This window comes from Triticum aestivum, chromosome 2A (assembly GCF_018294505.1).
Source record: "Triticum aestivum cultivar Chinese Spring chromosome 2A, IWGSC CS RefSeq v2.1, whole genome shotgun sequence".
Classification (NCBI taxonomy): Eukaryota; Viridiplantae; Streptophyta; class Magnoliopsida; order Poales; family Poaceae; genus Triticum; species Triticum aestivum.
In genome coordinates, this window is record NC_057797.1 from 59565338 (window position 1) to 59592680 (window position 27343).

A 27343-nucleotide genomic window follows, 5' to 3' on the forward strand; every position below is an offset into this window, starting at 1 on the left:
TTAGAAAAACACTGGCCGAGTTTCATAGCATACAGCTTAATGATAGCTAGTGTCAGGTTGCTTGTCACACCGTAAAAGTAGTGGCTACGGACCTAACTTCATACATGTTGACGTACATATGGGACTGACCAGCAAGTCAAGGTTTTTATTGCGAAAAGAAGTACTCCCTTCGTCCCGAATTACTTGTCGAAGCGGATGCATGGCAGGCTACGTCATGGGCTCAGCCGTCACGGCCTTGATCTGCGGTGCTACTTTGGCTGTTGCGGCTGCAATTGTGGTTGTGCTAGTTTGGCCCTAGCAATCTCCGTCTGTCATGACGTCTTCCTATCGAACCTAGACCTCTTCGATATGGCCACTGACATATTTCGGTCTTCCCTGTTAGAGATCTATATGGATTGGCAAATGTCGTCCCTGGATATCTAGATCGAAAAGGCTCCGGTCGCGCGCTCTTATATTATCAGCCAACACGGCTTCAAAAGGGCGCGACGCGAAGCTTCGCTTTATTATCAAAGTCGTGGGACATGTCTAAGTCAAGATTTTCAAGACATTGATGGAGGTGGAGAAAGTCATTGCGGCTGCGATTGGAGGTCTTGAAGCATTGGCGGAAAGGTGTACTGGATGCGATGCAGACTGTGTGCTAGGTGTTTGGTGGATTGCACAACGGCCTTGGCAGGCGGGGGCGGCAACACTAGAGGTCTGCAATTTCGGTGGTGTTCCTCGAGTACCGAGTCTCGATTCCTAAGTGAAATCCAAGGTCTGGCCTTCATTGGTTGTACTTGGCAATGACCTTGTCGAAGGCATTGTTTTTTCGGTGAACTTGGACTTTTTGCATGGTGAAAACTCAAGATCTTCGATCGGGCAACGATAACGCTTATGCGTTGTTTCCTTCTAGGAGGCGTTGCTTTTGGAGAACCTTTTTTGTAAGCCGGGTGTTGTTTTTGGTGGTAGTTAGAGGGTTGTTGTTGCTAGTGACTGATCACCGTGGCGGGGCTCTTTTCTTCTTTCTTTTTATTTCTTTTTTTGGTTGTGTGTATCCTTGATGTCTTTGAACATCTTGTTGGTACAAAGGCCGGGTGTAATTCGTATCACCGTGATATTAATATATTCCCTTTCACGAAAATATATAGAAATGAATGTATCTAGAATTTAAAATACATCTAGATACAATCATTTATGCGACAAGTAATTTTGAAGTAGGGAGTACTCCGTATGATTGTATGAGCTATTCGATTAGTTGTGATCCGCATGCACATATGGACTTAGATGGCATCCAACACTGGCATGAACACGTTGGTCAATTCATTAACCAGCCATTTCATACTCTAGGGTAGCTTTATTGATGAGTAGCGGCGCGGAATACTGGAAATAAATCATGTATTTTATCGGGGAATGAATATGGCACGTCCACTTCACAATTTGGATTTCCTGAGTCAGGTCTTTCAGTTGATAAGGACGAGCCATGCATGGCCAATGAATTCATCGAGAAGCTAGTGCGATGGCTAGTGGCCAAGTACTCGAGTATATGGATCGACATAACGTACTACGAAACTACCAACGAAAAACACCACATCCACACCACAACCAGATGCAAGGACTTGCACAATGCCAACAAAAACACCACATCCACAACCAAATACAAGGACTTGCACAATACCAACTGAAGGCTGGACTTGTTTCAAACTCGGATACAATCATACGGAGTACTCCCTATGTTCGGAATTGGTGTTTATATAACCCCCCACCCCCCCTCCAAAAAAAATTATATTCCGGTTTGTTCAGTTAAATAAATTAACAGAAATACTAGAACACAGTCGCCCGGTTATTTTAATGTTCCAAACTCTTTTTTCATTAATTGGTGTCACAGTCTCTCCCTGGTGAAGTTTCATATACTTATATGAAATCCGAAATAAAAGTTACTTTTGCGGCCACACTTTTACAATTTGGCAAACAAGAGATCAAACCTTTAGAAAAATCACTTGTCAGTCCCCTAGATTAAACTTTACAAAAAAAAATTCATAAATTACACTCCCTCTATTCACAAATATAACATGTTTTAATTTTCTTTTAAAATGAGATGTATGTAAACACGTTTTGGTGCACTCATTTCAGTTCATATGCAGTCCATTTTGAAATATCCAAAACATCTTATTTTTAAGAATGGAGGGAGTACTTTTATTTGTAGCAATTGCACCTTTAAAAAAACTTCCATAAATGAAACCAAGTCTATAAACAACAAGAGAAATAACTCGGTTCTTTGCATTCCGAATGAGAATAACCCACCCCGACAAATGAGCGGTCAAGCCGGATGACAAAAGTGTGAGTAAGAAAGATTAAACTTCTCAAAAACTTTCACGAATCAAACTTTTATTCGTAGCAATTGTGCCTTTCAAAAAACTTCCATAAATATTTCGCAAAAAATAAACTTCCATAAATGAAACCAAGTGTCCAACGACGAGAGAAACAACTCGGTCGACAAAATGGAGGGAGTAGATTTTTCATGCATGCTAGATTTCTCCCCCTTTTTCTCAAGACGATGCATGCTAGATTTTTAAGAAGGGGAGATATCACATGAGCGAGGACTCCATCGACAAAAGAAACCCAGCCAACGCACCCATGCACACCTCATCCGGCCGGTGTGCAAGAAAGATTCCACACTGGCACTTGCACAGCTAGCTACTCTACATGCTACTAGATTTTTCATGCACGCCAGATTTTTTCTTGAGAGAATGAACGCTGGATTCAAGAGTCGGAGAGCAGTGAGCGGCGGCTACCAGATACGGTTGCGCACAGCTCATCGACGCAAACGGGACTGGCGCACGCCCGCCCCCGACCTCCTCGCTGACACCACACACTCACGCCGGAATAATCGGCCGGCCGGCGGGACGCGACCCCTCCCCCTCCCTGTACATGCAGCTGCCGCTTCTACCCCTGGAGAACCCTAACAACCACAGGTCCCTGCCACCCAGCGCTAACGGACAGGATACCTTGGACCATATAAGCACACGCCCGCCCGTCCATCCCATCCGGCCACTCGATCCCCAGGATAGATTCTGGTCTGGTCCAGTGTGTGTGTGTGTGAGCGTCTCCCTTCCTCTTTTGATCGTGTGTGCAGCGTGCGTGTCGATGGCGCAGCAGGGGCAGGGCGCGGCGACGTCGCTGCCGCCGGGGTTCCGGTTCCACCCGACGGACGAGGAGCTCATCCTGCACTACCTCCGCAACCGCGCCGCCGCCGCGCCGTGCCCGGTCCCCATCATCGCCGACGTTGACATCTACAAGTTCGATCCATGGGACCTCCCTTGTAAGTTCTCAACCAATCAATCGATCACCGCTGTATGTAGTCCCTGCTCTGCTCACCATGGTTCGGCTCTGATGATGAATGGAACTGCAGCCCAGGCGGTGTACGGCGACTGCGAGTGGTACTTCTTCAGCCCGCGGGACCGCAAGTACCCCAACGGCATCCGCCCCAACCGCGCCGCCGGCTCCGGCTACTGGAAGGCCACCGGCACCGACAAGCCCATCCATGACGCCGCCACCGGCCAGGGCGTCGGCGTCAAGAAGGCGCTCGTCTTCTACAAGGGCCGCCCGCCCAAGGGCACCAAGACGGCCTGGATCATGCACGAGTACCGCCTCGCCGCCGACCCCCTCGCCGCCGCCGTCAACACCTACAAGCCCATCAAGTTCCGCAACGTCTCCATGAGGGTACGTGACGTCCATCCCACTTGCTTCCATAAATTAGTTATCGTTTGGTTCGTTACCGGCGGCGCCGGCCATACCCGCGTGCAACAGTGTCACGCATCCTATCCTGATCCTCTTGGCGCCACGGCCCACGCGTTTGCTTTGTTGCACGGTTGCACCGGCCGTGCCGTTGCAGCGTTGATCGCTAGAAATGCATCCATCTTTATTTAATGACCGAATTACCCTCTAACCTGAGATGACTGTGATTAGTAGTACTATCATGCTAATAGTATCATATCACATCGAGCTGTACTTTGATGAATGATACCTTATGAGTGAGCACGAGAGATGCTTAATTTGTTTTCCTCTGCTTTGATTGGAGAAGAGAACAGCTTCGCGATTGATGGGTAGCTAGCTAGTGGCAGCCATTGATTCGTCAAGTTCAATAGCTTTCGACAGCGATAGGCATGGTGGTACCGGTACCGATATTGATTGATTTATTTATGTTGTTCATATGTCTGCAGCTCGATGACTGGGTGCTCTGCCGGATCTACAAGAAGACAGGCCTGGCGTCGCCGATGGTGCCGCCACTCGCCGACTACGACCACATGGCCGACCACGACGACCTCTCCAGCGGCGGCGCCTTCACCTATGCCACCTGCAGACCCCTGATCAAGCAGCAGAATCACCAGCAGCCGCACGCCGGGAGGCTCCCGACGTTCCCGTCCATCTCCGAGCTGTTCGACGACTACCCGTTCGCGCAGAACTTGGACACCTACGTCGAGCACGGCGCCACCCACCACCTCGCCGTCCACCCCTCCCTGAACCAGCTCCTCCCCGTCGGCGACACTAGGCACGTAGTGGAGCCGTCGTACTACGCGCCGTCGACGTCGTCTCCAGACGCTAGCGGCGGGAGCGCCAGGAAACGCAAGGCGGTGAGCCCGGAAGAACGCGGCACGCACCAACCGTCGGCCAAGAAGCTCAACGGGTCGTGCTTCGATGCGCCGCCGCAGTCGGCGAATGGCTGGCAGGCCGTGGCGTCCGTGCTGGGCGGCCTCAACCATCACATGCTTCCTCAGTTCTAAGCCTGCTCTTCACGACCCTTCTTCAGGATCTTCACGTCCGTGATGGCGCACGTTGGACGAAAAAGAATTCTTATATGACCTGCTTGTACGCTTCATCTCAGTAGACCCCATGTATCAGATGGCACGTGGCTTTGCAAATCTCAAAGCAACCAAAGCACCCAACCTTATGGTCCCCATCACCAAATCCTGGTGTTGATTAGAATTCCTATATGCCATTTTTTTGAAAGAAAGGGTTTTCCCCGTCCCATTTTATTATAAGTGAGGCACACAGGCCAAGTAGCAGGGCCAAATTGACAAGATTTCTGGTATTTTAAGCAACAAATAGAGCCTACAAGCCAAACATCAGGAGCCAATCGTCGACATGACAAATTTAGCTAGACTGGCATCTTGCAAATCCAACGATGGGTTGATATGGAGCTCTCCTCTTCGCCGATCCAGAGTCAACAAGCATCTTTGAAGCAACACATATCGGGAGTCGTCACACATGATCTTCCATTGGCGCAGCAGAGCGCTAACCCTTGCCAAAAGAATTTGAGCATCTTTCCAGACCAAGGCATGAAAATGCATTGCATTACGCATAGTTCGTAAGCTCCACAAGGCAGCAACACATGACAAATTAGGAACAACCATCTTAAGTTTAGGCCACATAGCACAAAGATCATCCATAGAATTGGGAAGGGGGAACTGAAAGATATCAACAATCACATCACTAACAACACGGGCAACAATGCAACCAAACAAAAAGGTGTTAGACAGATTCATGTTCATCATAAAATAAACATTCAAATCTTCAATATGTTGTCTCTTACTTAAATTGTCTCTAGTGAGCATACGATTCCTATGCCATTTTTGGTCTGTCGAGAACGATGACGGGCTTCAACCGGACGCCAGCACAGCGAGGCGTGGCAGGCTTTCTTCCCCTGTATATTTGAAGGAATATTCCATAGGTGGCGCCTTAAGGATATTAAATCGATTCAAGGATGAATGGCATAAAGATGAAGACACATATGCTCTAAACTTTGGTATTGAATGACAATTCCTATGGAGTGTCAAGTGCATTGAGTTTTTTGTGAAGATATGCTCTAGAATGATGCATGAAGTATATTGGGTTGATTTGGGAAGAATCCATCAAAAGGCCCACAAAGAAGTCCTCATGGTATCCCCCTTTGGTTACCCCGTGCCCACGGGGTCCAAGGAATTCTCTCTGGACACCCCGTGGGCATGGGCCACCTAACCCCCATGCACACAGGGTTAAGTGTTGAACTCTGTGGATACCCCATGCGCACGGGGCCTAAAATTTGGCTGTCGGGTCTCATGTCTAATGTGGATACTAGTTGGTCTTTGGAGATATATATTGAAGCCACCAAAATTAATTTCAGTGTCTAATCAAATATTCTCAAGGTGAAAGTCATTGGAGAATCTCAAAGGTTGACATATTTGGGCTTATAAGGATCAAGGACCCGAGAGAGTAATTAAATAGAAGAATTCAAGTTATGGTTTCAAGACAAGATCATAATGAGCTCATGCCTTGGGTTTGTGAAGAATTTATTGTGCCTCTCAAGAGATTGTGAACCGCCCACGGTCTTGTGGCTGCACGGACGCCTCGATTTTTTCGGGAGGTCCATTAAAGATGAAGATATATTGAGATGTTCCGGGATTCGTGCGAAGTTAATGCGAGATGACGTCATGGAAGGTCAATGCGATTTTGTGAGCTGACGTCATGGCGGGTTATAGCAAGTTCATAAAAATTGACGATGCGAGATTTGCTAAGTCAAGCACGGAAGATTGATATGAACAAGTTCAAATCAACCTAGGGCCTAATATTGGGGATATAACCACTGGGTATGACCCGCCCAGGAGGGGCCGGGTCATGCCACTAGCGGCTTAAAGATGAAGGCCCGAGAAGATATGAAGATGGCGGTTCATAGAGCAAGCTCATTGAAGGCCCAAGACCCGAGGATGATTTGAGGCCCATGGACGTGAGCCACCATATGTTAAACTTGTACTGTAAGGCAAGCTTAGTTAGTTATCGAGTTGGACACGTTGTGTATGAGCCGGCCGGAACTTTGTAAAGCCGCCGGGCATCAACCTGTGTATATAAAGGGGTGACCCGACGGTGGGTTAACTCAAGAAACAATTGATCAAGAACTAGGTCAAGCATATTCGCTCCGTGGTAATCAAAACCCAAGCAATACAACCTAAAGCAGGAGTAAGCTTTTACCTCGTTGAGAGGGGCCGAACCGGGGTAAACTTCCTATGTCATTTGTCCTGTTTTAACCCCTTCAAGCTAACCTAGCGGCGATGGCTCCACACCTAAGTCCTTTCGCTAGGGCATCTGCCGTGTTAAGTCCATGACAGGTTAGTGAAGAATTTATTGTGCCTCTCAAGGGATTGTGATGGAGCATTTAGAGGAGCAAGTGGTGACCAATCTGATGTTCATGGTGAAACTTGATATGCTCATGAAAGAGTCTTTGGTTATCCAGTCTTGAAGCAATGAAGTGGAATGAAGAGTTCATTGTGACTTTCAAGAAGCCAAGACGGAGCATGAAGTAAAGATGTTGGTTGACCAAGAAGAAGAGCGAAGATTGTATCTAGATGATGAACACACAAGTGTTGTATCTAGATGGTGAACACACAAGCGCAAATAATGTACCACATGGGACAAGTGATCTAGGATATGATAAGTAATTCTGATTTATGTTTTTTGAACTAACCCATACTGTGTGTTTTTTATGACGATATGAGTTATGTGTTTATCATGGGCTTGTGTCAGAGCAAACATTTCAATTAGTCTATGTGAGGACGACATCAAGTGGTGATGGTCATCGAGAAGTGCAAGTGCAAGATGAGCATCTGGAGGTTATATTCTTTGAAGCTTGCAGTCCACATCGTGATAATGTACATGTGAATATGTGCTTAAGTGAAGGCTTTCCTCATTTCAATATGGGGAAGCAATTCAAGAATCTTAACTGATCGTGGTAAAGAAAAGGATTTCAACTTAAGGCAAGCATTAACGTTGTCAACAAGCTCAAGTAGAAAGCACAGGGCAAAGGTATAACTTAGCTAGGTTTCTTAGTTTTACCTATCTCATGGTGCTTGGTGGGAGACCAGATTATAGGTTTGATAACTGTACAACCAAAATGAGCTTTCAGGCGATTAACTTGATCAAGTTGTATGTAAAGAGCTCAAACCTCTGCACGTTTTACATCATTATTTATTGTTTAGCTTTGGTGGTTCTCTATGTGATAACCTTAGGATTGTCCATAGTTTGAAAAAGAGCCCAAGATCATCGAAATCGGAGTTCGCATGACAAAGTTATGCATGTTTTACATTATTGATGTGGGCTGTCTCTGGGTAGGCCGTTGGCATGGTGTTTCATCCGGGACACGGGTTGTCCACAGAAGTGTCGTTTGAGCCGATGACTAGTTTTTTTAGGGTGGGCTATTTAAGGGCTTTGCATAGTTGCATTGGTTTGAGCTCCATGCATCAATTTCTTCAAGTGATATCCTACGAGTTTATTACTCTTGTAGGCCAACATCTCCTACATGATTTGGTGGTGTTAACTTCATGATCTCTTTGAGAAGTTTGTGAAGAATCCTAGGTGGTCAAGGTTCCTTTGAAAGTTTTCTCATTTGTGCACTACTGGAATCAGCTTCTTTGCCGTCTGCCATGGCAGACGGCAAAGGCATAGATCTCGGACGGCAAACACCTTTGCCGTCTGCCAGTGGATGTCGAATTGTCCGGCTGAACACGTGCCAACAAAGGCCTTCTTTGCCGTCTGATTCCTGGAAACGGGCGGCAAAGGATTGTGTCGTCCGCCATCCAAGGCCAGCAGACGGCAAAGACAACGGACGACAGTGCGGTGGCGTGAGAGCCGTTAGGGGGTTAACGACGCTCTTTGCCGTCCGCTGACGAATAACAAAGAGCTCAGCTCGGCCAGCACCGAGAAGCTGTCATGTGTCCAGCTATGCCGTCTGCCAGCCGATGGCAAAGAGGTTTGAATCCTAGCTGGTCACTTTGCCGTCTGCCAGTAGACGACAAAATGACCAAATAGGCAGCCAGTGTTCCCAGTTTGCACAGGTGACTGCCACGTGTCCACTTTGCCGTCTGCTAGTAGACGACAAAGAGGCTATATATCCCTGTTTTTATTTAAATCCAATTAATTAGACATGGTTTCAAACACAGATGTACATGCATACATATCCAACATATCCAACAGCATGTCCAACAACATATTTCATCAAATCCAACAACATAGTTCAACAAAGTCCAACATATCCATATATACATAACCAGAAACAAGTTTCCAACAACATATCCATATGGACATACATATCCAAACAAGTTTTCATAAACAACAAGGAAGCATCAGAAGAATAGTACACTCCATGAATCCAAGCTTCCTCATGTAAAGCCAATCTACAAATTGGGAAAGATGAAAGTTAGAAGAAGAAGAAAAAGAAGAAGACTAGTTAGAAGAAGAAGAAGAAGAAGATTTTTTTCTTCTCTTTCTTTTTATCCTCTCCTCTCCTTTATCTTCTTCTTATTCTAACTAAGGTAGGTAAAAATGCCATTTTATTGCTAAGCTAGGTAAAAATGATAAGTGTAGGTCATTTTAGAGCTAAGCTAGGTAAATAGGTTATTTTGGAGCTTAGTAAGGTTATTATGTCATTTTCGAGGAAAATAAGCTAAGTCTATCATTTTGGAGGTAACAAAGATTATCATGACATTTTTGACCTAAGTATGCTAAGTATGTCATAATGAACTAAATAAGCTAAGTATAGCTCATTTTTTATCTAACTTAGGTAATTATGACATTTAGGAGGAAAATAAGCTAAGTATCCATTTGTAAAGCAAAACACTAGAGAAAACTTACCCTCATCACAACAAATATGAGTAAGATCGTAACTAAGGTAACAATTGATCCAACGGCATAATGATACCAAGCCTCGTTATCAATGACATATTTTCTAATCTTCTTAAGCTTTAGGCGCATTGCATCCATATTCAAGTGCATTATATTCATCTTCATCTTGTGATCATCGATGACATCGACAACATACAACTCCAATGTCATCTTCTCTTCTTCAATTCTTTTATTTTTTTCTTTCAAATACTCATTTTCTTTTTAAACTAAATTTAACTTCTTGACAAGAGGGTCGGTTTCAAATTCCGGTTCACATACCTCCTAGATTAAAATATCTCTATGTCAACTTGATGGCCATAATTGTCATAAATGCGAAATGCAACAAATAGTTATGAAATAGAATTTACCACATCCAAATCATAAAGCGGGCGAGGGCCGACGGGGACGGACATCAAGACCATGGCACTATGTATAAGAAACAATCATACAAAAGTAAGAAAATTATACATACCAACTATATAAATCATACAATCATACAAATAACTATATAAATCAAGTACAACATAAAAATTTGAATACCTAATAATCACTATCGGTAATGATGTGCTTATCATCATCATTAATAAATCCATCATCATCATCACTATCGATAATGACGTGCTCATCATCATCATTAATAAATGCATCATCATGTGGAAGGCCACCTTTACGTAATCGTTCAAGCATTGACAGGTCATCTGCAGCAGTAACTTCTTCTTCTTCCGGCTCTTCTTGTTTCGGCTCAGGGGTGAAGTTGGATTCACTATCGTTGTCTACTTCAATGTTCTGGGGTGGAGTAGAGCAGTTCTTGAAATGTTTTTTGGAAAGACGTGTTTCTTGGAAGAATTCTCCTTCGTCATATGTATCTTGGCTAATGTGAGGTTCATAATCCTCTTCATTGGGGGGAGGTGGTCTAACACGTGGAGGCACTTCATAAACGACATCCCAACCACTGAGATTTGGATCACTTTGACAGGCCCACGGTAGATAGAAAACTTGGGTTGCCTGTTGAGCCATAATGTAGACATCGGGAACATCCAAATGGGTGCTTTGTTTGATTTCGACTAGCCTTGTATGTTCATGAGTCCTTCTAGTCTCCCTCGGCTGGAACCAATAACATCTGAAGACTACGACGTTCGGTGGGTTTTCACCATAGAATTGAAGTTCATAAATTGCTTCAACTCTTCCATAATACTTGATACCTCCTTCGCCGATAGCAGAGACACAACAATTTGTAGACTTTCGGTCGACCATAGATAGCTTTTTGCCATAGGTACGAAAGCGATACCCGTTGATGTCGTATTTGTCAAATGAATGGACCATACATTCAAAACCATCAGCTACTTGTCTCAATTCGGCATCCATAATCTTTAGCCTGCAAGTTTAATATGAAAGTATTGTTGCATTAGTCACAAATTAGCCAAAGAAATGAAAGGGTCTAATGGAAATTACCATTTTTTTGAACGAAGAGATGAAACCAGGATATTCAGCTCCTTGCTTTGCCAGAAGCTCATACTCTTCGACGGAATCCTTTTGGATCACTGCTCCATACGAGAATATGCCAACGTATCGACTGCATCAAATATCCAGGAATAAGAGCAATTCAAAGAAATTAGAAGTTGCGAAACAATGTACCGAGATCTTACTCGATGTACGGCCGCACTTCTGTTAGGTTGTTGAAGAGATACAACGAAATGGTCTGCCATTCTTCAACATCCAACAATACTGGTTTCCAACCACTGGCTGGTGCGAGATTCCCTTTCAATAGGCTGAGGTTGGATTGACCCTTTTTAGGGTCATTAGCATTGTACCGAGGCTTCGGATTATGCAAATGATGATTTTTGGCTTCGTAGTGTGCTGTCACGAAGTTTGCCGCCTCCTCAATGATGAATGCCTCGGCCATCGATGCTTCTATTCTACGTTTATTTTTACATTTTGCTCGAAGCGACTTCTGCATCCTCTCAGTTGAGTAGCACCAATGATTTTGCACGGGCCCCCCAATCATGCCTCGGTCGGGAGATGCAAAATCAAGTGTTGCATTGGATTAAAGAAGCTTGGCGGAAAGATCATCTCTAACTTCCAGATCAACTCTGGCGCCAACTGTTACATTTCTTCTAGGAGGCCAGGCAATAGTTCTTTAGCACAAATAACACGGAAGAAATAACTCAGCTTTGCCAGTACTAGCCATTCATCCTCAGGGATGAAGCCACACAACATCACTGGTGTCGGTGTCAAAACCGGCGGATCTCGGGTAGGGGGTCCCGAACTGTGCGTCTAAGGTGGATGGTAACATGAGGTAGGGGACATGATGTTTACCCAGGTTTGGGCCCTCTTGATGGAGGTAAAACCCTACGTCCTGCTTGATTGTTCTTGATGATATGAGTATTACAAGAGTTGATCTACCACGAGATCAGAGAGGCTAAACCCTAGAATCTAGCCTATGGTATGATTGTATGTTGTCCTAAGGACTAAAACCCTCCGGTTTATATAGACACCGGAGGGGGCTAGGGTTACACAAGGTCGGTTACAAAGGAGGAGATGTACATATCCGTATTGCCTAGCTTGCCTCCCACGCCAAGTAGAGTCCCATCCGGACATGGGACGAAGTCTTCAATCTCGTATCTTCATAGCCCAATAGTCCGGCCAAAGGACATAGTCCGGCTGTCCGGAGACCCCCTAATCCAGGACTCCCTCAGTAGCCTCTGAACCAAGCTTCAATGACGATGAGTCCAGCGTGCAGTGTTGTCTTCGGCATTGCAAGGCAGGTTCCTCCTCCGAATACACCATGGAAGAGTTTGAATTCAAGGATAGTGTCCGACCCTGCAAAATAAGTTCCACATACCACCGTAGAGAGAATAATATTTCCACAAATCTAATCAGCTGACATGTTTTGACATCATGACATCACTCCATGACCCAGTCATTATTCAAACCGTTTTTCTTAACCAGCTCCGCACATAACGCGACGCGGTTTCCTTGACACGTCTTGTCAAAGCAGAGATCGTGTTCCCTTTATCACGGGATTCTCATCAATACAAACATGGTAACCCAACCGTGCATGTTGGTATGACTCCTAGATCTTAGGTAAGTCTCAAATGGCAACGAGGAGGACACCTGATATTCAACCTCTTTATAAAGGGGACAAGGCCTTTTCTTTTTTCCCTCCCGCGCTCAATCGAATCCTTCCCCTGCCTCGAGTTCTAACACCCAAAGCTCAGGTCAGGTGCTTCGGACCTTCAACTATGTCCGGATCCAACCTTCAAGGTCGATGGATGCCTTCCTCCGTCACAGAGGAGGACATCAAGAAGTTGAAAGAGGCTAGATATCTGACCGCCAAAATTTCGCATAGGCTGCCCGCCTGAGGGCAGGTCGTCCTTACTCCCAAACCCAACGAAAGTGTTCTGTTCATCTCCCACTTCCTCCGAGGACTAGGCGTCACTCTGGATCCCTTTGTTAGGGGTCTCATGTTCTATTACGGGCTGGATTTTCACGATCTAGCCCCGGATTCCCTCCTTCACATCTCATCATTTATTGTCGTATGTGAGGCCTTCCTCCGCATTACCCCTCACTTCGGCCTGTGGCTCAAGACCTTCGATATGAAGCCGAAGATGATCGAGGGGCAGCACGCAGCGTGTGGAGGTGCTTTAATAAGCAAAATCGCTGACGCTCCGTGGCCAGAGGGTTCCTTCCCAGAGGTGTCCGGATTGTGGCAGCGGGAGTGGTTTTACATCACAGCTCCCCGAAATGCCAAGTGGGTAGTGATACATCTCCATCGTATCTATAATTTTTGATTGTTCCATGCCAATATTATTCAACTTTCATATAATTTTTGGCAACTTTTTATATTATTTTTGGGACTAACATATTGATCTAGTGCCCGGTGTCAGTTCCTGTCTGTTGCATGTTTTTGGTTTTGCAGAATATCCATATCAAACGGAGCCAAACGGGATAAAAACGGACGGAGCTTATTTTTGGAAAATATGGAAAATTCGGAAGGAAAATCAACGCGAACCAGTGCCCGAGGTGGTCACGAGGCAGGAGGGCGCACCCCTACCCTCGTGAGCCCACCGTAAGGCGGTTGATGCTCTTCTTTTGCCGCAACAAAGCTAATATTTGGAAAAAAATCACGGCGAAGGTTTCAGGCCAATTGGAGTTACGGATCTCCATATATATACGAAACGGTGAAACAGAGCCAAGATAAAACGCAGAACCAGAGAGACACAGAGAGATAGATCCAATCTCGGAGGGGCTCTCGCCCCTCCCATGCCATGGAGGCCAAGGACCAGAGGGGAAACCCTTCTCCCATCTAGGGAGGAGGTCAAGGAAGAAGAGGAAGAAGGGGGCCCCTCTCCCCCTCTCCTCTAGTGGCGCCGGAACGCCGCCGTGGCCATCATCAAGATCACCGCTATCTTCACCAACACCTCCGCCATCTTCACCAACATCTCCATCACCTTCCCCCCTCTATCTACAGTGGTCCATTCTCCCGCAACCCGCTGTACCCTCTACTTGAACATGGTGCTTTATGCTTCATATTATTATCCAATGATGTGTTGCCATCCTATGATGTCTGAGTAGATTTTCGTTGTCCTATCGGTGGTTGATGAATTGCTATGATTGATCTAATTTGCTTGTGGTTATGTTGCTGTCCTTTGGTTCCCATCATATGAGCGTGCGCATGGATCACACCATAGGGTTAGTTGTATGTTGATAGGACTATGTATTGGAGGGCAAGAGTGACAGAAGCTTCAACCTAGCATAGAAATTGATGCATACATGATTGAAGGGGGACCAATATATCTTAATGCTATGGTTGGGTTTTACCTTAATGAACATTAGTAGTTGCGGATGCTTGCTAATAGTTCCAATCATAAGTGCATAGAATTCCAAGTCAGGGATGACATGCTAGCAGTGGCCTCTCACACATAATACTTGCTATCGGTCTAGTAAAGTAGTCAATTGCTTAGGGGCAATTCTGCAACTCCTACCACCACTTTTCCACACTCGCTATATTTACTTTATTGTTTCTTTATCTAAACAGCCCCTACTTTTTATTTACGTACTCTTTATTATCTTGCAAACCTATCCAACAACACCTACAAAGTACTTCTAGTTTCATACTTGTTCTAGGTAAAGCGAATGTCAAGCGTGCGTAGAGTTGTATCGGTGGTCGATAGAACTTGAGGGAATATTTGTTCTACCTTTAGCTCCTCGTTGGGTTCAACACTCTTACTTATCGAAAACTGTTGCGGTCCCCTATACTTGTGGGTTATCAAGACCTTTTTCTGGCGCCGTTGCCGGGGAGCAATAGCGTGGGGTGAATATTCTCGTGTGTGCTTGTTTGCTTTATCACTAAGTAATTTTTATTTGCTGTTCTTAGTTGTTTTCTATCTTTAGTTATGGGTAGGAAACATAAAATACCAAAAAAATTAGTTGTACCTACTAAACCAATGGTTGAAGAACCACTGAAAATCTATTACATTGCTGAAGCCTATTACTTGGATCATCTTCGATCCCTATGTGCTCGTGCTGAAACCCCAACTAGCTTAGTTGAGGGCAAATCTTTAGATGAGCATGCTTGTTATGTGCGACACCGTATATCTGAAAAAGAGAAATTATTATGGAGTCAAATTCAACGTTTGCAATGCTATGCTTGGAATTTATGTGAATTATATGATTTTACTTGCTGTTCTCAAAACCCTAAGAAACACCTTCCCTACCAATGTGAGTTTATTGATAATGGAATCTTATCTTCTTATGCTAAAGGTGTTTATAGTTACTATGATGTTCAACAAATTGAAGAATTTGTTGCTTTTGAGGGTGCTTATGAAATTGCTTCTTTGATTGAAAAGTATGATGCTACTTTTCACAAATCTGAAATTTTTTCTATACTTAAATATTGCTATGATAGTTATGCTTCTAATACCTATGTTAAACAATATATTGAGGAATACTCCGCTGTCCAAGAAGAGACTAATATTTTGCAGGAATCTATGGAAGAAGAAGTTGATGACACTGTGAGCTCATTGGATGAAAAAGATGAGGAGGAGAGCGAAGAACAAAAGGAGGAAGAGCGGATTGATCACCCATGCCCACCTTCTAATGAGAGTAACTCTTCAACCCATACATTGTTTAATTACCCTTCGTGCTTACCGAAGGATGATTGCTATGATGACTGTTGTGATCCCTATGATTCTTTTGAAATACCCTTTTTGATGATGCTTGCTATGCCTATGGCCAAGATGCCAATATGAATTATGCTTATGGAGATGAACTTGCTATAGTTCCTTATGTTAAACATGAAATTGTTGCTATTGCACCCATGCATGATAGTCCTATTATCTTTTTGAATTCTCCCGATTATACTATATCGGAGAAGTTTGCACTTATTAAGGATTATATTGATGGGATGCCTTTTATCGTTGCACATGATGATTTTGATGAATATAATATGCATGTGATTGCTGCCCCTACTTGCAATTATTATGAGAGAGGAACTATATCTCCACCTCTCTATGTTTCCAATATGACAAAATTGCAAGAAACCATTTATACTATGCATTGGCATTTACTATGTGTGCATGAATTGTTCTTTTATGACATGCCGATGCGTATGGAGAGAGTTAGACTTCGTCGTTACATGATATATGTTGCTTTGTGCTCATTACTAAATTACAAATCATTGCTAATTAAAATTGCCTTTGATATACCTTGGGATCCGGGTGGATTCACTACTTGAGCACTATATGCCTAGCTTAATGGCTTTAAAGAAAGCGCTGCCAGGGAGACAACCCGGAAGTTTTAGAGAGTCATTTATTTCTGTTGAGTGCTTTTATATAGTTTAAAAACAAGAAAAATAAAGAGGGGAATCCAAAACTTTTTCAAAAAGGAAAGTGAAAGTGACAGAGACAAGCATTGTTGAAGTGGGAGCTAGCCTTGAACTTTGTTCATGCTCACAGAAACTTTGTGAATCTTGATTACAGAAACTTTTCAAAAAAAATAATTATCCCCTTGTACAATTCCATTGTATTATAAAAATAATGTGCCAAGGTTTGCCTTTAGGATGTTTACAACTGCTTGATGGTTTGTACGGTGCAGGACAGAAACTTTGGCTGTAGTGCGCGATTTTACATTTTTAGCTGGAACGTCAAATGGTTTTGATTCTTTTTGCACTGTATTACTATAATTTTTTTTATTTTTACTAATTTTGGTAGAATTTTTCAAGTATCATAAGTATGGTGAATGTTCAAACTATTACAGACTGTTCTGTTTTAGACAGATTCTGTTTTTGATGCATAGTTTGCTTGTTTTGATGAAACTATCAATTTATATCAGTGGATTAAGCCATGAAAAAGTTATACTACAGTAGACACAATGCAAAAACACAATATGAATTGGTTTGCAACAGTACTTATAGTGGTGATTTGCTTTATTATACTAACGGATCTTACCGAGTTTTCTGTTGAAGTTTTGTGTGGATGAAGTGTTCGATGATCGAGAAGGTCTCGACGTGAGAAGAAGGAAGAGAGGCAAGAGCTCAAGCTTGGGGATGCCCGAGGCACCCCAAGTAAATATTCAAGGAGACTCAAGCGTTTAAGCTTGGGGATGCTGGGGAGGCATCCCCTCTTTCTTCAACAAGTATCGGTATGTTTTCGGATTCGTTTCGTTCATGCGATATGTGCAATCTTGGAGCATCTTTGCTTTAGTTTTCATGTTTCTTTTTTGCACCATGCTGGTATGAGATAGTCCTTGGTCGATTTATAGAATGCTCATTGTATTATATCTTTTGAGTATGGCTTTATAGAATGCTTCATGTGCTTCACTTATATCATTTGAAGTTTGGATTGCCTATTTCTCTTTACATAGACAACTGCCATTTGTAGAATGCTCTTTTTCTTCACTTATATTTGTTAGAGCGTGTGCATATCTTTTGTAGAAAGAATCAAACTCTCTTGCTTCACTTATATCTATTTAGAGAGATGACAGGAATTGGTCATTCACATGGTTAGTCATAAAATCCTACATAAAACTTGTAGATCACTGAATATGATATGTTTGATTCCTTGAAATAGTTTTGCGATATAAAGATGGTGATATTAGAGTCATGCTAGTAGGTAGTTGTGGATTGTAGAAATACTTGTGTTGAGGTTTGTGATTCCCGTAGCATGCACGTATGGTGAACCGTTATGTAACGAAGTCGGAGCATGATTTATTTATTGATTGTCTTCCTTATGAGTGGCGGTCGGGGACGAGCGATGGTCTTTTCCTACCAATCTATCCCCCTAGGAGCATGCGCGTAGTACTTTGTTTCGATGACTAATAGATTTTTGCAATAAGTATGTGAGTTCTTTATGACTAATGTTGAGTCCATGGATTATACGCACTCTCACCCTTCCACCATTGCTAGCCTCTCTAGTACCGCGCAACTTTCGCCGGTACCATAAACCCACCATATACCTTCCTCAAAAAAGCCACCATACCTACCTATCATGGCATTTCCATAGCCATTCCGAGATATATTGCCATGCAACTTCCATCATCATCATATACATGACTTGAGCATTCATTGTCATATTGCTTTGCATGATCGTAAGATAGCTAGCATGATGTTTTCATGGCTTGTCCGTTTTTTGATGTCATTGCTACGCTAGATCATTGCACATCCCGGTACACCGCCGGAAGCATTCATATAGAGTCATATCTTTGTTCTAGTATCGAGTTGTAATATTGAGTTGTAAGTAAATAAAAGTGTGATGATCATCATTACTAGAGCATTGCCCCAGTGAGGAAAGGATGATGGAGACTATGATTCCCCCATAAGTCAGGATGAGACTTCGGACTTTATAAAAAATAAAAGAGGCCAAAGAAGCCCAAATAAAAAAAGAGGCCAAAGAAGCCCACAAAAAAAGAGAAAATAAAAAATTGAGAGAAAAAGAGAGAAGGGGCAATGTTACTATCCTTTTACCACACTTGTGCTTCAGAGTAGCACCATGTTCTTTATAAAGAGAGTATCCTATGCTTTCACTTTCATATACTAGTGGGAATTTTCATTATAGAACTTGGCTTGTATATTCCGATGATGGGCTTCCTCAAATGCCCGAGGTCTGCATGAGCAAACAAGTTGGATGCACACCCACTTAGTTTTCAGTTTGAGCTTTCATACACTTATAGCTCTAGTGCATCCGTTGCATGGAAATCCCTACTCACTCACATTGATATCTATTGATGGGCATCTCCATAGCCCATTGATACACCTAGTTGATGTGAGACTATCTTCTCCTTTTTGTCTTCTCCACAACCACCATTCTATTCCACCTATAGTGCTATGTCCATGGCTCATGCTCATGTATTGTGTGAAAGTTGAAAAGGTTTGAGAACATAAAAAGTATGAAACAATTGCTTGGCTTGTCATCGGGGTTGTGCATGATGTGACTATTTTGTGTGGTGAAGATGGAGCATAGCCAGACTATATGATTTTGTAGGGATAGCTTTCTTGGGCCATGTTATTTTGAAAAGACATGATTGCTTTATTAGTAGGCTTGAAGTATTATTGTTTTTATGTCAAATGATAGACTATTGCTTTGAATCACTCATGTCTTAATATTCATGCCATGATTAGACATATGATCAAGATTATGCTAGGTAGCATTCCACATCAAAAATTATCTTTTTTATCATTTACCTACTCGAGGACGAGCAGGAATTAAGCTTGGGGATGCTGATACGTCTCCCTCGTATCTATAATTTTTTATTGTTCCATGCCAATATTACTCAACTTTCATATACTTTTTGGCAACCTTTTATATTATTTTTGGGAATAACATATGATCCAGTGCCCTGTGCCAGTTCGTGTCTGTTGCATGTTTTTGGTTTCGCAGAATATCCATATCAAACAGAGTCCAAACGGGATAAAAACGGACGAAGCTTATTTTTGGAAAATATGGAAAATTCGGAAGGAAAATCAACGCGAACCAGTGCCCGAGGTGGTCACGAGGCTGCCCCCCCCTAGGGCGCGCCCCTACCCTCGTGAGCCCACCGTAAGGCGGTTGACGCTCTTCTTTTGCCGCAAGAAAGCTAATATTCAGAAAAAAATCACGGCGAAGGTTTCAGGCCAATCGGAGTTACGGATCTCCATATATATACAAAACGGTGAGACAGAGCCAGGACAAAATGCAGAACCAGAGAGAAACAGAGAGATAGATCCAATCTCGGAGGGGCTCTCGCCCCTCCCATGCCATGGAGGCCAAGTACCAGAGGGGAAACCCTTCTCCCATATAGGGAGGAGGCCAAGGAAGAAGAGGAAGAAGGGGGCCCCTCTCCCCCTCTCCTCCGGTGGCGCCGGAACGCCACCGTGGCCATCATCATCATCACCGCGATCTTCACCAACACCTCCGCCATCTTCACCAACATCTCCATCACCTTCCCCCTCTATCTACAGCGGTCCACTCTCCTGCAACCCACTGTACCCTCTACTTGAACATGGTGTGCTACGTCTTGAGCTTGTGTTGGTTTTCCCCGAAGAGGAAGGGATGATGCAGCAGAGTAGCGTAAGTATTTCCCTCAGTTTTTGAGAACCAAGGTATCAATCCAGTAGGAGGCCACGCTCAAGTCTCTCGTACCTGCACAAAACGATAGCTACTCACAACCAACGGGATTAGGGGTTGTCAATCCCTTCACGGTCACTTACGAGAGTGAGATCTGATAGATATAATATTTTTGGTATTTTTGGTATAAAGATGCAAAGTAAAAAGTAAAAGCAAAGTAAAAAGCAAAGCAAGATTAAAGTGATGGAGATTGATATGATGAGAATAGACCCGGGGGCCATAGGTTTCACTAGTGGCTTCTCTCAAGAGCATAAGTATTCTACGGTGGGTGAACAAATTACTGTTGAGCAATTGACAAAATTGAGCATAGTTATGAGAATATCTAGGCATGATCATGCATATAGGCATCATGTCCTTTTGCAAGGACTTAGTCGTGGAGCCATCGCAACTAGGAAGCTTAAAGGGGTTAATCGGGACAAGGACACACGAGGTTTATACTAGTTCAGCCCCTTACGGTGAAGGAAGGCCTACGTCTAGTTGGGTTGGAATTGCACGAGGTTTCGATGACCAGGGAGCGAGATACGCTATGCCTGGTTCTCGATCACTTGTTTTTTCGCCCTAAGCCGTTGGTAGGTCGTCCCCTTATATACACGGGTTGACGCCCTGCGGCCTACAGAGTCCCGGCCAGCTCATAAACAGGGTCCGGCTCGGCGACTAGTTACTTCTACCTTATAGTACAAGTTATATCATCATGGCGGTTTATCTTTACGGGCCTCAGAGTCGCCTGTGGGACTTTAGCCTTTTAGTGAACCGCCATCTTCATGCCTTGGTCTTGGGCTTCTGATGAACCTCTATTTGCGTAACCCGGCCTCTCCTGGATGGCTTACACAAATAGTCATATCCCCAACATTAGGCCCCAGATTGATTTGAACCGGTTCATGTCAATCTTTGAAAACCTTATGAACTGGCCTTTAGTCTTCTGTCTTGCGTGAAAATTGTAACCCACCGTGATGTCATCCTCTGGCTCCGGGTTAAATCATCGTGACGTCATCTTCAATAAAAATTATATTTTAATTCATCATATCTTCAACAGATCTTTGCCTTTACTGACCCTCCCGAAAATCGAGGCGTCGGGGCCGCTGGATAATGATGTCTTGGTCTCCTTGTTTCTCGCGCCGTATCAGTCGGTCCTCCTTATAAATAGGCACGACCTAGGTCTTTTTCATTTCCTCCGGTTGTCTTCTTCCTCGCACTCCCTCTTCTGCCGCTCGAGCTCCGCCGCCGCCACCGTCGGAAACCTCGTCTTCACCGACTCAGGCCGCTGCATCACCCTGTTTTTTGACCAGAGAACAACGGCAACCCTCCGCAGTTCTTCCACATCGGTGAGTTCTCTTTCCCCCCTTTCTCAGATCTACATTAGTACTGTCTTGAGTTCGTCGATGTTCATCGTCGCCCGATGCAACCTCCATTAGTTCTTACCTCTAATACCTTGTTCAGATCGTAAAAACCACATAGAACTGCTGCGGAGGATGTTGTGTGCTTATTCTGTATGAAAACATATCTCATTTCCTTGTTTTGGAAGCCCTCCTTGAGTATATGAACTTCCCTATACTGTTTTAGGTCTAGAAAATTTTCATTTCCAGAGCATCGTTTGATCCAAAATAATAATTGCAATTTGTGAAACCTATTTGCTCCACACTTAGCCAAAAACTGTATCTGTTGACTCTGTTTCAGCCATAGTAGTCCATGTAACCGGTTTAAGATAATACCGGCTGTCAGCACCGCTTGCCTCTGGCGACTTAAGAAAACCTTAATCATCTTTAATACCTGCAGCTGTTAAACATTATCACATAGTTACCTATATGTCATTAGGCCCCTTCTTAAGCCGCCATCTTAAATAACCCAATAATGTTCATTCTCTGGGTTATAATAAACCGGAAAATTTCCTTTATCTTGTTGTAGGCTTCAATTTACCCAATGGCACCCAAAGCTGTTAAACCTCCAGTTACCTGCAACTGGGTCCCATCCATTGTTACAGAGAGCAAACTATCCGAGTTTGTAAAGTCTGGCCATCTGTCCAAGAAGGATGTCATGCCTTATCATGCTCCTGACCCGTCTGAAGAGAAACCTCAACCCAAGGAAGGGGAGGTGATCATTTTTACCGATCACATGAGCCGGGGATTTGCTCCTCCCGGTTCAAAATTCTTTAGAGACGTTTTGCACTTCTTTGACTTGAGACCTCAAGACATCGGGCCCAATTCCATGTCAAATATCTGCAACTTCCAAGTTTTCTGTGAGGTCTACCTTGGAGAAGAACCCAACCTACTTTTGTTCAGGGAATTGTTCTATTTGAACCGGCAGAATGAGCGGGCCAACAGGCCCAGTCTGGAGCTTGGTGGCATATCGATTCAAAGGCGGAGAGACTGCCTGTTCCCTTATGCTGAATTGCCGAGTCATCCAAAGGATTGGAACCAGACATGGTTCTACTGCCAAGATACTTCTCCGGCTGGTGAAAACCCGCTGCCCGGCTTCCGTGCATTGCGCCTTGAACCTACTCACCCGCTGCCGGATAAGTTGACTGCTATTGAACGTCTGCCACTCACCCCCAAGATCAAGAAGATTAAAGATCTTTTAGGGAACGGCTTAGATGGCATTGACCTGGTCTGAGTCTGGGTTGCTTGGAGAATAATTCCGTTAAGCCGCCGCCCCGGCTTAATGTGTAATTATTCAGGCGAGAAAGATGACCCTCAGCGTCATAGTCCTGACGACTTACCAGATGACGTAGTGGAAGCTACAACTCAGTCTTTGTTGAAAGAGGGCACAGTGAATAGTAACGCTTTCGGCTTACTACCTTTTTGCAAGAAGAACCCGGCCCCTGCAGTAAGTTTCCAGCCGTCGGGTTATTTTTTATCATGTTATACTGCATTCTTACGCATAACCCTTTATAACCTTTTACAGGCAAATGATAACTTCTGGAAAATCCAATATGATCATGAGGCGGCCAAGAAAGCCAGGGCGGCCAAGAGAGCCGAAAGGAAAACCGCCAAGCCCACCACTTCAAGGAAAAGGAAGCCAAGCGCTTCTGAGCTGTTTCAGCTTGATGATTCTGATGATAATGAGGAAGAGGTAACTTTTTAATTTCCCTTTCTCCTTTATCACTACCTTACTGATATTAACCTTCTTTCAGGAAGACACGGGCAATAGCCAACCCGTCAAGGAAGAGGTAACTATAATCTCCTCCGACTCCGAGCTTCGGCCGCGTCAGAAAATTCAAAGAGTAACCCGGAAAGTAAGATTTTCACACCCTTTGGCTTACCAAGATCCTGACTTTCTTTTGAAGCAACAGCAATTTGAAAACCGGAGGCAGACCTGGACCAGCAAGGATGCAGAGCTATCCTCCGGCTTGCCTGACACAACCCGGAAGCGTCGGACTGAGGTTATCTCCAACTTATACCCTTTTTTACCTTTGGTGGGTCTAATCCGTCAACCTCTCAATTCCTCTGACTCCAATTACCAGGATACCTCTCCTTCATCCGGCGAGTCCATGCAATCAAACATGCCGGCTTTTAAGACTGCCCCTGGGTAATATCAATTTATTCACCTTATGTTTTTCTTTCTTCATGTTTCTTTACCTATTTCTCTGCTTTGCCCACAGCGTGCAGGTTAAGCCCAGGAAGAAAACCAAGAAGGATAAACCGGCCCAAACCCCCGTGGTGACTGAATCGGAATAGGGTATAGCTGCTCCCGACTCTTCCACACATCAACTGCCACCTGAGCCGGCTCAAGACATTGCAGCACCAACTTCTGACCCGCCTGCTGAACATATTCTTGATGGTTCTGTTAACCCGGAGGCACCTAGCCCAGTCAAAACGGCTGACCCAGAAGTGGAATTTCTCAAGGCTCAATTCGTTGAGCCAGCCAGGCCCACCGTCCTTGCCAAATGCTCGGCTAAAGAGGAGTTGCTAGAACGCCATAAGGCCAAGATGGATATCACCCACTATACTCATTTGAGTATTGGAGAGATCGTCTCGGGCTATATCAACCAGGTGCAAAACAGCCGTGACCTGGAAATTGACATGGTGAAGCAAATACAGCAAAAATCTGAGGTATGACTTATGCTTCCTTACTTTCAATCATACTTACTGTACCAGCCCCCAAGTCTATTGCTTATGAATAAATATGTTGTAGACTTAGAAAAATTGTTAGAGCTGCTTGCCCGGCTTAAAGAAAAATATTTAAACCGGATGTAACACAATACCTTTAACTTGCGATACACATTAGCCCCCAAGTGCCAAGTATCTTTGCTTGCAAAGTATTTGGGACTTAATATCCAGGACCGGCTTAATAATTTAGAAAGCTTCGGTATACATTAGCCCCCAAGTGTCAAGTATCTTTGCTTGCAAAGTGCTTGGGACTTATTATTATTTATCGTAATCTTGACTACTATCCGGTGCAATGCAGGCCACCATAAGTCAATTTGAATCGGAGATTGCTGACTTGAAGAACCGCCTGGCAGCCCAGGAGATTGAAATTCAAAAGACTAAGTCCAAATTGAATTCAGCGTCTCTGAACAAGAGAAGCTGAAGAAAAATTTTGAGTCGGAGAAGAAAATTTGGACTGACGAAAAGGCCGGACTAGTGACCCGGGCCGATATAGCAGAGGCATCGCTGGCAAATGCAACAGCCGAACTGACCGGCTTACAATGCCAGATATCTCGGATGGTCTCAGCGATCTTTGGTAAGTTATCTTAAGCAAGCATTAAATATTGTAAACATTCCTTCAATTGTTACCTGAGGTTTACCTTATACTTACCAATATAGGCCCCAAGAGCACAAACCTCAAGCAGAATATGCTGATCAAATTGAAGGCGGTGTATACTCTAGTAGAGCAACTGTACATCGGGTCACAACGTGCCTTGGCCATTGTAGCCTTATCAAATGATGTACCCCACCTCTTGCAAGATGTGTTACAATGGCTTGTTGTACTTCCTCAGCGGATTCAAGAGTTGAGACGGGCCCAAGCAAGAGCTGGAGCAATAGCCTCTTTGAGTCGGGCCAAAGCCTGGTTACCAGAGCTAGACCCGGCCGACATCGCTCTTGGGTATCCAAGTTTAAAGGAGGATGGCACTCCATTTGATGAAAAGGATTTCACCACCTGCGTGAGGGATGTACGCCATGTGGCCACTCAAATTGGAAATGACACTGACCTCACCAAGTATCATCTGGGTTATGACAAGGAGAATCGGAGAATCCCCACGCCGCATTATGACGATGTCAGCTTGATCCCTCCAATCCGTAAGCACACCTTTGCCCCTGAAGTTGACCCAATCGGTTTAATAGATGATGAAGCTAAGTTTAAGGCCTTGAGTGGCATTGATTGGGCCTCATCATCCTTCCAGGACAAAGCAGCCGGCGGAGAGGCGGAGAAGGATAACCCGGAGGCTTCAAGTCAACCCCAAGAGTAGATTGCCAGGCGCCACCTGCTTATGTCATTGTAGAAAAACAATGCCGCATCATTTAGACTCGGGGAGTCTTGTAACAGAGTAGAAAATACTTTGAGTTTTGCTATGCTTTTGCGCATGCTTATGGCCCTTAATACTTGCATAAGCCACCGTCACTATGCACTTTGTAGTTTATATGAATCTGTTATGTCCTTTGCAGAAGTGTCTTGCACTGCCCTGTGATGCTTACGGCTGCTTTTCCGGCTTATATAAGCCAACCCCTGAGGGTAAGTTAACTCCTGAAAATTGGCACATAAAAGTTCACCTGGTACTTAACAACCTGATGTAACCAATTTTAATCCTGGAGGATTGCAATGTACTCCATTGTATTTTCAAGAGGGTCGCAAGATATCCAATGTTGATACTTGTAAAATATGATGAACAAAAGGGTTTCTGATTCGAATACGATCAGTGAACCATTCCAAAGGGTTTGAGCTAAGATTCGGATACGATCTGTTAGCCCGCAGTGGCTGTGGCGAGGCCGATCAAGTGGGTATCGACAGCTATGTTCTCTTTGGTTCGAATACGACCTATGTTTGAACAGGAAGCCCCCAAGTGACAATAAGAGTTGTTTAATGACGCTGATTCGAATACGATCCATGTCAGACCCAAAGGGGTTAAGCTATGATTCAAATATGATCAAGAAGCCCCCAAGTGGGTTTGGCAGTATGCCGATCAAGTGGGTATCGACAGCTATGTTCTCTTTGGTTCGAATACGACCTATGTTTGAACAGGAAGCCCCCAAGTGATCACGGCTAGATTCAGATATGATCATAAGCCGGACCAAAGGAAAGCCGGATTCAGATATGATCCGCTTCTCCTTAGTTATCTCCACCTCCTGATAAAGGAAACACATAAACCTTTTTTGGGAGTGGAAAAAAGGACAGAGGTCCTGCTTTATTGCTTTACATAGTATAAATATATACACATTAGAGCCGATGGCTCAAGTATAATAAGTCCGAAGATGAGCGATATTCCACGGCCGACGGGTCTCCTCCTCCGACTTACGTGAGTCTTTGTGCTCCCAAACGTCGATAAGGTAGTATGATCCGTTGTTCAGATTCTTGCTGACCACAAAGGGTCCTTCCCAAGGAGGGGATAGCTTGTGCATGTAAGATTGATCCTGGATGAGTCGGAGCACTAAGTCGCCTTCCTAAAAGGTTCTGGACCTAACCCGGCGGCTGTGGTAGCAGCACAGGTCTTGCTGGTAAATCGCCGAGCGGGCTATTGCAAAGTCTCGCTCTTCATCCAATAGGTCAAGTGCGTCTTGCCGAGCTTTTTTGTTGTCTTCCTCAACATAATCCGCCACACGGGGTGAGTCATGACAGATGTCACTTGGCAGGACCGCCTCTGCTCCATACACCATAAAGAAAGGCGTGTAACCCGTAGATCTGTTAGGTGTAGTATTGATACTCCAAAGTACAGAAGGTAACTCCTCCACCCAACAACCCGGCGTCCGCTGCAAGGGGACCAAGAGCCGGGGCTTGATACCCCTCAAGATTTCTTGATTAGCTCGTTTTGCTTGACCATTGGATTGAGGGTGAGACACAGCTGAAACGTCAAGCCGGATATGCTCTCATTGACAGAACTCTTCCATAGCTCCTTTGGAGAGGTTAGTGCCATTATCAGTTATGAT

General features: G+C 44.2%; 1 protein-coding gene across 1 annotated transcript; it reads left to right on the forward strand.

Moving 5' to 3' along the window:
• The first annotated feature begins 2777 nt into the window (after positions 1-2777).
• LOC123187447 (NAC domain-containing protein 2) lies at positions 2778-5015 on the forward strand. The gene is made up of 3 exons (XM_044599317.1): positions 2778-3298; positions 3389-3699; positions 4200-5015. Exons 1-3 carry the CDS (start codon positions 2908-2910, stop codon positions 4758-4760), a joined length of 1263 nt encoding a protein of 420 aa, XP_044455252.1. The 5' UTR covers positions 2778-2907; the 3' UTR covers positions 4761-5015.
• The last annotated feature ends 22328 nt before the right edge of the window (positions 5016-27343 follow it).